This window comes from Gymnoscopelus microlampas (genome assembly GCF_963454915.1).
Source record: "Gymnoscopelus microlampas genome assembly, chromosome: 18".
In the NCBI taxonomy this organism is placed as follows: domain Eukaryota; kingdom Metazoa; phylum Chordata; class Actinopteri; order Myctophiformes; family Myctophidae; genus Gymnoscopelus; species Gymnoscopelus microlampas.
Genome location: NC_139955.1, coordinates 37081202 through 37096608, shown reverse-complemented (window position 1 = coordinate 37096608; position 15407 = coordinate 37081202). Strand labels below are relative to the sequence as shown.

The window sequence follows — 15407 nt, the reverse complement described above, 5'->3', positions numbered from 1 at the left end:
GGTCTTAATGGCTTAAAGGAGTAGGATTCACCCAAAAAAACTACTTATTATCTATCAATTACACACCCCATGAAGCCTCGAATTCATGGAGATTTTTTTTTTACGTTTTTGAGCCATTCCTGAGCCAATGATTTGATGACCGGGTCATCGGTCAATAGGAGACTCAATGGAGACTCTTTGAGTCTCCGCCAGTCGTCAAATTATTAGCTTAGGCGACCAAAAAACAAATCTCCACGAATTCAAGGCTTCATGGGGTGTGTAATTGATAGAAAATAAGTCCTTTTTTGGGTGAACTACTATTTTAAGTGCTGTACTGTACACGGCCCGCCCGCCAGACCGCTCAACAACTGGACGACCTGGGGAACACTAGCTGTGCCACAGAGGCGTGAAGAGCGTGCGGTGTCAAACCTGCAGAGTGAAATGGACCTGTGGAAGGGCCCAGAGAGGAGAAAGCTTTAACCCTTTAAGGCCGGGAAGGGAACGCATGTGTGTCATTTTAAGATTTCTTTGGGCATTTCAAAAATAGCAGATATACAAGCTCATAGCGCGGCACCGAGTGCCGCGCTATGAGCTTGTAGATCTGCTATGTTTTAGAAAAATAATTTAGAACGTTTTTTTGCAAATCTTTTTTTTCAACTCAAATCTTTGCTTCTGGGGGTCCCTGGAACAAAATATTCTTAGATGGGAGGGGGTCCGCGGACAAATACATATCATTTTGGGGGTCCTTGACATGAAAAAAGTTTGAAAATCATTGATAATATAGCAACATAAGTAAAAAATCTATTTAAAAAAACTTTAGGGAAAACAAACTGTTAGACATTTGTAAAATCCCCAGAAGCAAAGATTTGAGTTAAAAACTTTTGCTTTAAAAAAGTATATATATATTCAAACTAAAGATTTGCACACATTTTCACGATTTTTTTCAAAAAAAGCAGATCTACAAGCTCATAGCGCGGCACTCGGTGCCGCGCTATGAGCTTGTATATCTGCTATTTTTGAATAGCGCAAAGAAATAAAAAAAAATGACACGGATGCGTTCCCGGTCTTAATGGGTTAACCCAGTAGAAGCTGGACGGGCATCCAGACAGAGCGAATCCTTATAAGCAGATTGTTGGTTTCGCTTTGTGGCCGATACTCTGGAGAGATGCATACCCATCTGTCCCGCTCTCACCTTGCCACTGCAAGCCGCACCAACCTGGCCAGGCTTGTCACGTCTGACTGGTTGCTGCGGGGGCTGATCCACCGAGGCCCACTCATAGACCACGGAGAGCAGGACCCTATCATCAATCACACAGATGAGCAGTGCAATATATACCACAGGGACCTGTTCTCCATGATGGCTGGGGATCCAGATTTCTTTTGGCATCCTTTTTTTCCCCCTCTTTTGTTTTTTTTTTCGGTAGAGGAGAATTGATTGGGTGGTTTGAAATCACGTGACCGATTTGACAACTTGGCCGTTTCCGTTTCAGGAAAGAGGTGAAAACTATATCAAAGCTGCTATTATGAAGGTTTCGAGAAAGCTTTTGTCAATGTTATATCTGGGTATGTATGAGAATGTATCACGTTATAATAACGTATCGCACAGTTTGTCATCCCCATAAATAACGAGAAAATGGTACCATTGCTGGGCGATTCCATGAAATATTCTAAGCTAGATTTTTTTACAGCAAGTGGTTACAACCCTCAAACAACAATATATTATAAGCTACACTGTATTAACAGACACAGAACAAATACATACCAGCTCGACTCCCAAAAGAACGTGGCTTAAATGTTGAATTAGTTTTAATTAGATTCCAGACATTGTTCCTCCTATATGACTCAGCCCTTGTGGCACCAGGAAACCAGCTTAGCCCTGCAGTCTAAAAGGCCACGAACTTAATGCCACATCGCTCTGCCCGGAGACTAATTGAACTCATGCTGAACCACCTGTGAACATGGTGAGATAATTGCCATTTGGGAGACCCAAAGAGCATGAAGTGATAATAAAGTGTGGAGGGCAAGGAGGAGGTCTGCTGCGCCTCTTGTCTGGTAATTGAAGAGTGAAAATGTCACGTGACTTCGGCCATGCATCGAGGTAAAGAAGTTAAAGGTTTATTCACGGCCCCCCCCCCCCCCCCCCCCCCATTATGGCGAAGCGTGCGCTTGCTTGCTTTAACCCATTAAGACCGGGAACGCATCTGTGTTGTAATTCTGTTTTTTTTACATTTCTCTGGCTATTAAAAAATAGCAGAAATATACGAGCTTGTAGATCTGCATTTTTTTTTTTTTTTATCATGAAAATTTGTGCAAATCTTTGAATATAGTATATTTTTTTAAGCGAACAGTTTTAACTCAAATATTTGCTTCTGGGGGATTCTACAAATCTCTTCTAAATCCAGTTTCAAACAGTTTTTGAAAAAAAACGTATGTTGCTGTAATATCAGTGGTTCTCAAACTTTTTTCATGTCAAGGACCCCCAAAATCATATGTATTTGGCCACGGACCCGGATCTCAAAATATGATGTTCCAGGGACCCCCCAGAAGCAAAGATTTGAATAAAAAATGTTCGCTTTAAAGAAAAAAAATATATGTATAAAGATTTGCACATTTTCACGATTTTCCCCCAAAAATAGCAGATCTACAAGCTCGCGAGTGCCGCGCTACGAGCTTGTATATCTGCTATTTTTGAATAGCCTAAAGAATTCTTACAAATGACACACACAGGTGCGTTCCCGGTCTCAACGGCTTAACAGGAGGTCAATTATAATGGAGTCGTGCTTAGGTTGTCACCACAGAGTGTATAATCAAGGGGTGCTACTGGGCTAACCGCTAATCCATAGCTGTGCACTTGAGCATAGCCCGGCTCGCTGCCATGTGGGGGTTATTCAATGTGCACCCCCATGGTCTGCACCCAGAGGTTCACTAGATTCAATTATCATCAATACCTCATTCTCACAAGCTGGCTGGGTAGCTATATTGTACTAGGCTGGGAGGGAATGCAATTTATGTTTTAGTTGTTTTTTTTACTTCAACAATCACGCGCGCACGCACGCACACACACACACACACACACACACTCAATTGGTACCAGATAAACAATAATGCAGCATACAGTACATCGGCACTCTGCTACTACTGTAGATAGATAGAGTTTATTATCTTAAAGGGATAGTTCACCCCCAAAATGACTTTTTTTTCCTATTCTATGTTTTTGTCGCATTCCTATAAGCCAATAATTTGATGTCCAGCGGACTGGTATAGGCTCTGTGGTTCCGGTAGGAGACACAAAGGAGACTCTTTATCTCTGTCTCCTACCGGAATCGCTGCCGGTCATCAAATGATTGCGACAAAGACAATGAATTCAAGTCTCCATGGGGTGACGAATCCATAGAGAAAAAAAAAGCCATTTTGGGCGTAAACTATCCCTTTAACAAGTTGGCTCGTTCTGAATGTGTGTATGCATGTTTCTGTTAACCTGTGTGTGTGTGTGTGTGTGTGTGTGTGTGTGCACGTGTGTGTGTGTGTGTGTGTGTGTGTGTGTGTGTGTGTGTGTGTGTGCGTGCGTGCGTGCCCGCGTGCGTGCGTGCGTGCGTGCGTGCGTGCGTGCGTGCGTGCGTGCGTGCGTGCGTGCGTGCGTGCGTGCGTGCCCGCAGGCAAGCATGAGTGCATCACGAGCAGCTGTCAGTCAGGTAACTAATAATCACAGCATTAGCCTTCAATACAGCTGAATATCAGCCTAGGATTGCCTTGAAAGCCCCCTTTAACCCTCTAAGGCCGGGAAGGGAACGCATGTGTGTCATTTTAAGATTTCTTTGGCTATTCAAAAATAGCAGATATGCAAGCTCGTATCGCGGCACCGAGTGCCGCGATACGAGCTTGTAGATCTGCTATTTTTTTTTGAAAAATCCTGAAAATTTGCGCAAATCTTTATACATTTTAACTAAAATCTTTGCTTCTGGGGGTCCCCGGAACAAAATATTTTTAGATGGGAGGGGGTCCGCGGTCAAATACATATTATTTTGGTGGTCCTTGACAAGTTTGAAAACCATTGATAATATAGCAACATAAGTAAAAAGAAAATGAAAAAAAAATCTAATTTTCGGAAAAAAGTACTTTAGGATTTAGAAGACATTTGTAAAATCCCCAGAAGCAAAGATTTGAGTTAAAAACTTTCGGTTTAAAAAAGTATATATACATTCAAACTAAGGATTTGCACACATTTTCACGATTTTTCAAAAAAAATAGCAGATCTACAAGCTCATAGCGCGGCACTCGGTGCCGCGCTATGAGCTTGTATATCTGCTATTTTTGAATAGCCCAAAGAAACCTTAAAATGACACATGCGTTTCCTTCCCGGCCTTAAAGGGTTAATCATCACACCCTCCTCTCAGAGGGCGAGTTGACTTTGATGATATTAACTTCCCTCTCTGCACATCGCAAATAAGGCAGACCTCTTGTATGAGGACATGTTATGAGGAGATTTACTTTAGTCGACCTACTGTCCCTCTCTTAAAACATTAAGAACTGAGGCCGGTTCTACAAATGCCTTCTAAATCAGTAGTTCTCAAACTTGTTTCGTGCCAAGGACCCCCAAATCGATATATATATATATATGGCCACCAGGGACCCCCAGATGAGAAGATTTGTGTTTAATTTGTGTTCAAAATGTTTCAAGACACTTTCAAGATTTTTTCAAAAATGTCCAAACATAGCAGATGTACAAGCTCGCAATGCGGTACGTCGGGCACGAAGTGATGCGCTGTGAGCTTGTATATCTGCTATTATATCTGCTATATGCTAAATACATACCGTATATACTGTACAGAATTGGTTCTCAAAGTGGGGTCCGGGGACCCCCAGGGGTACTTGAGGGGGTTCCAGGGGGTCCCCAGCTAAATGATGGATAGGAACCAAATGGACCCTTATGGGTCTGTAACTCTGAGAGTGTACAAATGGAACCAAATGGACCCTTAAAGTTAAATTAACATTGTTTTTACAATATAAATTTGGGTCCCAGAGATAGAAATGCCATTACATGGGGGTCCGTATCCCTAATTCATGTCAAACTGGGGGTCCTTGAAATTAAAATGGTTGAGAATCACTGCTAGAGCTGTAAAAGATCTTCTCTTATGGGGGTCCCTGGCATATATTTTGAAATGGGGGTCCGCGGGCTAATAAGTGTCAGTTTGGGGGTCCTTGACATGAAATATTTTGAGAACCACTGCTGTACAGTGCGTTGAAATAATATAATTATCATCCACTGCATTCTACCGGTTACCTGATTGCTGTGTAATTGTCTACTCTAGAGAAACGAATAGTCTTTCTGAACAATATGCTAGCATAATAACATTATTCATTATTATGATTCAAAACACACTCCTCTGTATGGCCATGATGCTGTGACCTGATGTAATACCCCTTCAAACAAGAATCGGAGCAATTCAACAATTATAATTAATAATTGTGCCTTTTAGTTGTTGAAGGAATATCATTTTATCAAGTACGTTTTGCACATTTTCCAGAAATCCTCTGCATTTACCCAGCCTAACTATTGGGAGCAGTGGGCGACTATTTTTTCACAGTGCTCGGGGAGTGTGTTGCTTATCCCATTCAATCCGGTAAATAGCGGATATGCAAGCTCAGAGCTTGTAGATCTGCTATTTTTTTTTTTTTTAAATGTTATGTTTTTTTTCTTCAAATCTTTGAATGTATATATTTTTAAAAACTAAAAATTTTAACTCAAATCTACAAATGTCTTCTAAATCCTAACAGTTTTTGTGAAAAAAAACAAAACGTATGTTGCTATAATATCAGTGGTTCTCAAACTTTAGGACCCCCAAAATCATATGTATTTGTCCGTGGACCCCCCCATCTCAAAATATTTTGTTCCAGGGACCCCCAGAAGCAAAGATTTGAGTTAAAATTGTATATATATATTGAAAGATTTGCACACATTTATGATTTATTAAAAAAAAAAAAAAGCAGATCTACAAGCTCATAGCGCGGCACTCGGTGCCGCGCTATGAGCTTGCAGATCTGCTATTTTTTGAATAGCCAAAGAAATCTAAAAAATGACACAGATGCGTTCCCGGATTGAATGGGTTATAGGGACACTTATATAGACACAATAGAACCCGATCCCAATGTCCCCTCTAACGCCGTAAGCCCCGAACCCTCACAGACTTTAATTGACGTCACATCACCTGGTGTGTGTGCTGGAGTGCGAGAGGCTGCGAGGCCTCAAAGTGGTATAAATAGGAACGGTGACAGTGCTTTGAAGGTGAGTCCTTCATTCGTGACCCTTTTCAATAACTTTTAAAACTCTTTGCTGTCCTTAATTACGCGCAGTTGGTGCTTTTTAAAGGCTGTGAGTGTTTATTGTGATTATTTATCTTTAGGTTGTTATGTATTTTTTCGTTTAGGGTTTGTATATTATTAGTTTTCGATTTTATTATTTCCTTATTTCTGTATATTTGTACTTTTAATCAGGGACGTGCACAGATAGACTCTAGGTGATGCTAGAGCACCTGCCCTTTGCCCTCTTGACCAGAAGTGCCCTTTTGAAGAAAAGAGTTTACAGCAGGGGTCTTCAACAGGGGGTCCGGGACCCCTAGGGGGTCCTCAGAGTTACTACAGGGGGTCCGCCAAATCTTTATGTGATATGATTTTTCTTTTCACCATAACCACTAGCATCCCTTTTCTGAGGAGAACTTTAGCCAAAAATAGCCGATCTATAAGCCCACAACGCCTCGCGCTGCGAGGCGTTGTGGGCTTATAGATCGGCTATTTTTGGCAAAGAGGTATAGGTGTAGAGGGAAAAAAGAGCAGACCAAGTACAAAAAAAAAGTATAATTTACTTGAGCACCTGCCCCTCAAAATGTCTGTGCACGCCACTGCTTTTAATACACTCATTTCTTATCTCTTGTCCGTCATCTTGTAACTAAATTATCTCTGATCTACAGTGCCGGTTCTAGGCTGATCAGCGATTGATTTTTCGGGTTTTGGGCGGATTATGATACGTTTTTGGCTACTTTATTTCGGTTTTAGGGTTAGGATTAGGGTTAGGTTAGGGTTATATTATTTAATTCTGATTTTACAGATTTATTATCATTTATTTATTTATTTTCCCGCCTTTTTTTGCCGCCTCTCCAAACTGCCACTCTAGGCGGCCACTCTAGGTCGCCTGTATGGACGCGCCGGCCCTGCTGATCTAACCTATCTACATTGTGGTATTGATACTTTTACTCAAAGTGCAAAATGTGAATACTTCTTCCACCACTAAGGGTGGACACTGGGATTGGGCCGTCATTCTGGGCTATAGCCAGAGGTCCTACCGACAACCTTTCCGAATCTTACACGGCTTGACTTGGCTATGACCATCAACTGCAGTCTAAGCTGTGTTTCTTCTGTCTATCACTTTTTTAGTTAAGTTGTTGTTTTATTTTGATAGTACAGTACAGCAGAGATACAGGAAGCTGACGCAGGACATGCAAACACAGGGCTCAGGCAAGAATCGAACCTGGGATGTTGTGATTACACAGAAAAATGTAAGTGTTGCTATTTACAGTATAACTCTAAGAGTGTAGAAATGAAACTAAATGGAACCTTACGGGTGCATTTGGGTACATTAACACTGAGGATTGTACATGCTGTGGGGTCATTGGGGGAGCTATACTATAGCTAAGTGAGTAGATAAGCCTTAAACCGGTTCACCGGTTTGACCCTTGGCTCGCCCATCTATGTGTCAATTAAAGAGCCCCATATCAAGACACGCGTCCCCCTAATAGTTCCCCCGGCCGAGCGCTCATCAAAAAGCCATCTGAACAGGCCATCTGCTGGGCGAATGGAGAAAAGTAATTTCCCCTTTCCTCAGGGACGATAATAAAGTAGTGTTGATTTTGACAGCAAATTTCGATTCAGATTTAGTCATAGTCTTTTGAATCAAATTCCATTTAGTTTTAGTCATATTTTAGTCATCTGAGATGTTTTACTGTGAGTCTAGTTTTAGTCGACTAAATATCATGAAATTATAGTCGACTAAATCTACAGTTGATTTAGTCGACTAAAACTATTTTGGTGGTGCCTTGATGGCGTCGTAATGGCTGATTTTACACTTTTACACTGAAAATAGCCGATCTACAAGATCACAACGCGTCGCAGCGCGACGTGTTGTGAGCTTGTAGATCTGCTATTTTCAGAGCGCAATACCCAAGCGCAACCAAACATTTTTGTCTAGTTTTTATTTGTTGATGAAATTGTCAATAGATTTAGTCTTAGTTTTAGTCATCATGGCCTAGTTTTCATTTAGTTTTTATTTAGTTTTCGACAGTGAGAAAAGGTAGTCGACGAACATTTTTCGTCATAGTTTTAGTCGACGAAATCAGCAATGTAATAATGCTCCCATATCCTTTTTCTTTTTCCTATATGGTGAGCTGCCAGCCTCCCTGTTGTGATCACTCCTATCACTGCGTTCCTTGTCACATGCTTGCTTGTGTTGATCCGTTGACCCGTTTCCATGTGTGGTATCCACTCGGCACGCTAGAAGATGCTGAGCCTGCAGCACATCATCATCAGCCTACACAGGTCTAACACAGAGGTCCAAGCACCACACAGCTATATAACACTGCTTTCAACACAACTTTCCCAACTTCCTCCACAACCTGGGACACAACTTTAATCACCTCCGGCAGAGAAAAAAAAATAAACACATCCGTGTTTTTTTTCTCCCATTCGCTCTATTTTTAGACCGGAGAAAAAAGAGTTGTCAGGAAAAGGCAGATCATCCTACCGAACCGATGTGCTTCGCACTGTGGCTCCCCCTTAATTTCCACCGTATTTAATTTCCACCGTATATTAAGAGAGTGTAAATGGGTCAGAGCCCTGCTGGAGAGGACCCACCTACTGTAATCATCCCCGATAGGAAGAGGGAATCACTCAACCCCAAATAACTGTGGCCTCCTTCCGCCCAACATGTAAACACTGTACACTGTAAAAGGTGATTATATTTGTTGATCCAATCCCACCCTACAGTCTCGCGTAGACAGACAACTGTTCCACAATCTCCGAAATACTACAGTATATAGAGTCTGTAACTACACGTCCCGAAATCCGAGGCACGAAGCTGTCATCTGTTCGTCATTTCCGTTCATGTAAATTTATTAAAAAATATCTTTACATTACATTTTTTTATTTCCATTTCTGCTCAGCAGCGAGCTATATGCTTCGATGATTTTGTAAATTTTGCGCGACTGTAAAGACGAAACGGAAGCGGGGAGGAGAAAATTGTGGGAGGCAACAGTCTGGCTCGCGAGACTAATCTCCCCCTACTCTTTACTTATCTGCCCACTTTAGTGAACTTATGGTTGTGGCGTTTTCGAGGTTTTCATTGGTTATTACTGCGTGGTTTGTTTGTTTCTTTTTGTTTGTCGGATGTATGTAGGCTATTAGCCTACATGTATTATTTCTGTTTTGGTCTCTTTTCTGTTACTATGTTCATTTAAGTCTGAATGTTAATTACAAATGTAATTATGGTTCCATTTGATTCCATTTGTTCACTCTCAAGGTTACATGTGGTTTAAACCAAAACACAAAAAAAACACATGTCTACACATGGTTGGACTGACACTGAGGTTTTTTACTGTGTATGAAACATGGGAGTCTTGGGGTGGGGGGGGGGGGGTCAACATCTTTTGAAAACCTTCCACATGTGCGTTCAACATGAATGAAGTGAGGCAACAACAAGAAGCGGATGTTTTTGCGTAACAAACGGTTGCACAAGAAAAGCTGTACTGCAGTCATAAGGTCCAGGACCCAGTTGCACCACCTCACACTAAGTCAAATGGCTTGAAAAATAAACATTTAGACCAGGAAAGTATCTGTGTCATTTTTAGATTTATTTGGCTATTCAAAAATAGCAGATCTACAAGCTCATAGCACGGCACAGAGTGTCACGCTATGAGCTTGTAGATCTGCTATTTTTAGAAAAATCGTGAAAATGTGTGCAAAACTTTAAATATTATACTATTTTTTTTACATTTGTAACATATTTTTGTTCCAGGGACCCCCAGAAGCAAAGATTTGAGTTATATATATATTCAAAGATTTGCACACATTTTCACGATTTTTCAAAAAATAGCAGATCTACAAGCTCATAGCGCTATGAGCTTGTAGATCTGCTATTTTTTAATAGCCAAATAAAACTAAAATGACAGAGATGCATTTGAATGGGTTAAGCTATAACTAGGCTAAGTTTGAACTTAGTGTGAGGTGGTGCAACTGACTCCAGGGCATTTAATTCCCTCACATCATGGAACACGGGGTCGCAACTATGTGCACGTTGTGCACGTGAGTGCGAGATCGTGATGTGTGCACTCGTGGGTGTGTTTGCACGTTTCTACGCGCGCTGCGTTAGCCTAAGTAAACCGTTGAAACAGGATAGATGAGGGTCTACTCAAAGCTAATCACAGAAAGCACATTACCCGCGAATATGCGAGATGTGGCCTCGCTCTGTCTCTCGCCTCCAGAGACTTTTGCCTTTCACAATTTCATTAGTCACCATCATGTGCTTCTGGGTCCAGTCCAAAAAGCACTCCTTTCATTTTCTTTTCTTTGGTCATTTTCTTGCAGGGGCTGTAAGGTGTGATAAGATGTCGGTGTAGTGCCTCTGTTGTTCCCCTGCGACACATCCACTCAGACACATCCTGACCTATTTTCGAGAACGTCAACAGTATTGATCAGCTGCTCAGTGCAATGAGCAGGAATTTTAGCCCCGTTATGTGACAGAATTAGATTCTTATCACCCAGTCACACAATTACTTAGACCTTCTCCTAAACATTTAGTGGTATTTCATTTAAGTATTGTCATGGGGAATACAAGGAGACTTCATCAGAATATAATGTGAAATACTCGCAGCAGTGAATCCTAAATCGCGCGTGTGTGTGTGTGTGTGTGCGTGTGTGCGTGCGTGCTTGCTTGAGAATTATTGAGCCATTTATTAAGAGACCACGTTAGATGGTTGTGTTATTTCTTTGTACCAGTTTGAGCAACTTATTCTACATTATCCAAGTTTGCTTTCAACCAATTACAAATAGGTCAATATGGCTTGATCAGACTTGGCTCAGTTGCTTTGCAACCATGGCATAAAAACTATGTTTTGTTTGTTCTGAACAGAACCAGTATTTTAATGTTGATGTTATTGCGTTCCACCTGCAACATGTTCTTAAATTAGTTAGCAAAAACACACACACACACACACACACACACACACACACACACACACACACACACACACACACACACACACACACACACACACACACACACACACACACACACACACAAAACAAATACATTTATGTACGTTATGTAGACCTAATGTTATAGCCTACTTAGTACTTATGTATGTGCCGCTCAGCAAAGATGTTACAAAGCAACATATAAACAACCCAGACTAAGTGGGGAAATCATAGGCTGACATTAGCTACTGCAGCTAGCTAGCTGTTCAAGTAAAACATTCCTGTGCTGTTGTATTGCATCAGCACTCATGTTAGGCCTCTTCTCCAGTCAAACCACTTGACCGGGACGAACTGTTGTATAACGTTAAGTATTATTTTACTCTATGGCATCTCAGTTTGATTTTTGCCTTTAAATGCCATCTCCTTGTCAGGAACTCTACCCCACAGACAGACCTTGAGAAGTGCTGTTCAAATCCTACGGATATCTGGGCAAATAACAGTGAGCAAAGCTTGACTCAGCATGCCTCTAGCTGACTGTCTCCCCTCTCAAGCTCCCATCTGCTGCACTGCGCTGTTGATTTCTCCCCCAACCCATGGATCCATGCAGGATCATCGCTTTTCTTACTGGCCTTATAACACAGAAGCCCATCAGATTAAGCTCAACTATCTCTTGACCAATATGGGGTCTCAGTATCTCCAAAACCAGTAATGAGAAAACTGAGATTGAATTTGAAACTCGGTATGACCAGGGGGATTAGCGTGGAGCCCGAGACTTCTTTACCTCAAAGACGTCAACTGGATTTGAGAGTGTGTGTGTGTGTGTGTGTGTGTGTGTGTGTGTGTGTGTGTGTGTGTGTGTGTGTGTGTGTGTGTGTGTGTGTGTGTGTGTGTGTGTGTGTGTGTGTGTGTGTGTGGAGGGCGGGGGGGAGTCTGGGAGATGTCGATGACCTACATTTCTGCTAAAGCGGTTGCAGTGCATTGGAATAATATTGGAGGCATCTAAGAATTTTGCCACCCGCAGAAATAGGATGCTTGTGTAAGGACTATACGGTAGGGTTATTCAACTAGATTAGGCAGGGGGCCACGATTCTAAAATGACTTGAAGTCGGGGGGCCGCAAGACTGTGACAACAAAAATGTATGCATTTTGATGTTTGATAGGATATTGTCTGTGGGAGCCATTTATATTGCACAGGCCTCGATTTTGATATTAACCCATTGAGACCTCAAGCCGGTTCTACATGTCTCCTAAATCTCAACAGTATTCTGAAAAACGTATGTTTCTATATCAGTGGTGCTCAACCTTTTTCATGTGCCGCGGACCCCCGTCAAAATATTTTGTTCCAGGGACCCCCAGAAGCAAAGATTTGAGTTAAAAATGTTCGCTTTAAAAATATATATATTCAGAAGATTTGCACACATTTTCATGATTTTTCAAAAATAGCAGATCTACAAGCTCATAGCGCGGCACTCGGTGCCGCGCTATGAGCTTGTATATCTGCTATTTTTGAATAGCCCAAAGTGTAAAATAATGCTTTTTAGCTCAAATCTAAAAAAGACACAGTTCCAGGTTAATGTGTTAAGACATTTGATATGATGAAAATGAAATGATTTGAAAACGATATTTCAGTATGTTCTGTGCACGGGTCCCTGGCATGGATGCGTCTTTGTGAGAAAAGTGTTTGAGGCAGACAAAGGCAAAGTGAAGTGTTTACATGTTCGTATGAATGAAAGGTTTTTGCATTTTGGTCTGAGCACCCGTGAAAAACCTTCAAGTGGATGAAGATGATGGACAAAATCCACTCAAAACTAAAACAACATACGAGCATGGCTGCAGATGGAGAATTTTTTCTTTGATGTAACAACATCCTCTCAAAACTCAGAAATACAGTAGCTACAGATGGATAGAGATGGCATGTGATGGACGGACTGCACTCAAAAGTCATATCTGTTGTGTTCATTCATGTTGATGTTGTTACCCAGCTACATGGTGGGGAAAAAAAGAAAATCGCTGAACTACTTGAAAGCTACATCATTCTGAAAGTATAGTGAGAAGTAGTAGAAGTAGATGACATTTCTGGCTGTTTTGTTTCTTTGTACAATGAAAAGGTCTTTATACTTATATGCGGTACAGTAGCAGTCTAGAAATGGATGGAGATGGCATGTGATGGACGAACTGCACTCAAAACTAATCTGTTATGCTCTTTTATGTTGTTTTGCCACTGACATTTAGCTTTTACTCAAGTATTTGACTTTCAATCACTTTATATGCCACTGTTTATTTCTCCAAGTTTAACGTGTAAGGCAGAATTGGGCAGAAATCATGAAGTAGTTGCAACTTTAACATTGTAGGTGGACATGTACCTTTGCGCTAAAAAAAGTAATAAAATGATATATTTTTACATTGGAATCTGGAATGGGGCCACAAGAAAGCTCCCCAGGGGCTGGATTTGGCCCATGGGCCGCCTGTTGAATCTCACTACCTGTAGGTCTGCATTTGGCTTTGGTTGGGCTAACTACAACAGTCAACTCATCCCACCCTTTTTAGACGGAACAAAAAAGGTGAGGTCAGAATTCTGGGTGAAAGGGTCAGACCACGTGTTTTCAGATCTCACCAGGTTGGCTTTTTGGTGAGGTCACAAAGAAGCCATTTTTCCCCCTTTTAGTTTAGTCTGGTGCATGAATATGAACAGGAATATCCACTTTGTCATCCGAAAATGTGCTCGCCATTCGATTTAATTCGACGTTCAGCCAAAACAGTCAATGGGTCTGTCTTTAACCCATATTTCCCTACAGTATGAGCCCCCAATACCAATGATATTTGCCAAAATAAATGAATATTTATCATTGACAGTGGTTGTGCCATTCTCTCCGTCTGGCTTCCACCAGTCTCATGCATGGTTCTCATCACAAGGATCCTCCATTGCTTTGGATGATTAACTGTACATTTGAACAACAGAGGCAAATATCGACAAGAATAACGTACCTTCTGACTGGGCTTACATAGATAAATATTACACGGATAGCACAGATATTGACTTTCTGTGCCAATACAATACGGCTGCAGGGTTGATCGTTTAATTGAAATGCCTATATATCACACACGGATACAACATGATAAAGAGACACAGATGGGCACACACGCACACGCACGCACGCACGCACGCACGCACGCACGCACGCACACACACACACACACACACACACACACACACACACACACACACACACACACACACACACACACACACACACACACACACACACACACACACTTCAACAGACTTCATCACTAGTCTCGCGAGCCAGACTGTTGCCTCCAACAACAAAAAATCAGAATATAAATCAAAATCATCTAAGCATAATCGAGCTTGCTGTTTAGCAGAAATGAAAATCAATACATTTAATGTAATGATATTTTAACATACTGTATATTTTCATGAACGGAAATGCCGAAATGAGTTAGTCAGGGATAATTCCAGACTCTATAAAGCATTCAGAGATTGTGGAATGGTTGTCTGACTACGCAAGACTACTTCATCACCGTCTGCAGTCTCTTCGTTAGGTAAACAAGCTTGGAGCACCAGCCCTCCTCGTGACGATAGCTACCCAATGTGCTGTTCACTACAGCCTCAACATCGTGTTGATACAGTAAGAAGAGGAGAAATAGTATTCCATGGCCTTTAAGAAGGCCTCCAGAGAGCAACAGCTGCCAAAATACCAGGAATTACAGTCATTTTGCATCAATTATAGACTTTATTCTCAATCCTCACACACATACACACCCACCCACGCACCCACACACCCACCCACACACACACACACACACACACCCACACACGCACACACGCACACACGCACACACTACCTTTTTATTCAATAAATTACCAAGTGTGGTTAGAGTTGCCTGGCAACCGTGTCACCAGCATCTGCATTGTCTTAACACAATGTGAATGATGCCAGCCCATATTGCTGGCTTTGAATCATTCAAGGGATGTTTTGCGGCCTTCACCTGCTGGGCGGACTACCTGCAGCCAGATCTATTATTCTCATTTAATTACATCAAGTTCAGCAGCCTTTTGAGTGACTAATCAGGATTATTTGATGTACTTAGACTGACTAGATATCTTGACGTCATGCTGTAGTTCTAATCTGGATTGGTAATGAATGTAATGCAGGCCTATTGCAATC

The 15407-nt window shown here is 41.5% G+C and overlaps 1 protein-coding gene across 1 annotated transcript in view; it reads right to left on the bottom strand.

Moving 5' to 3' along the window:
* LOC311033434 (uncharacterized protein) overlaps positions 1-15407 on the bottom strand; it is a gene marked incomplete at both ends in the record, with an annotated part of 33502 nt that overhangs the window by 4796 nt on the left and 13299 nt on the right. The window contains one exon of the mRNA XM_084040945.1: positions 1153-1277. Within this exon, the coding sequence (XP_083897071.1) occupies positions 1153-1277 (125 nt within the window). The remainder of the gene's footprint in view (positions 1-1152; positions 1278-15407) is intronic.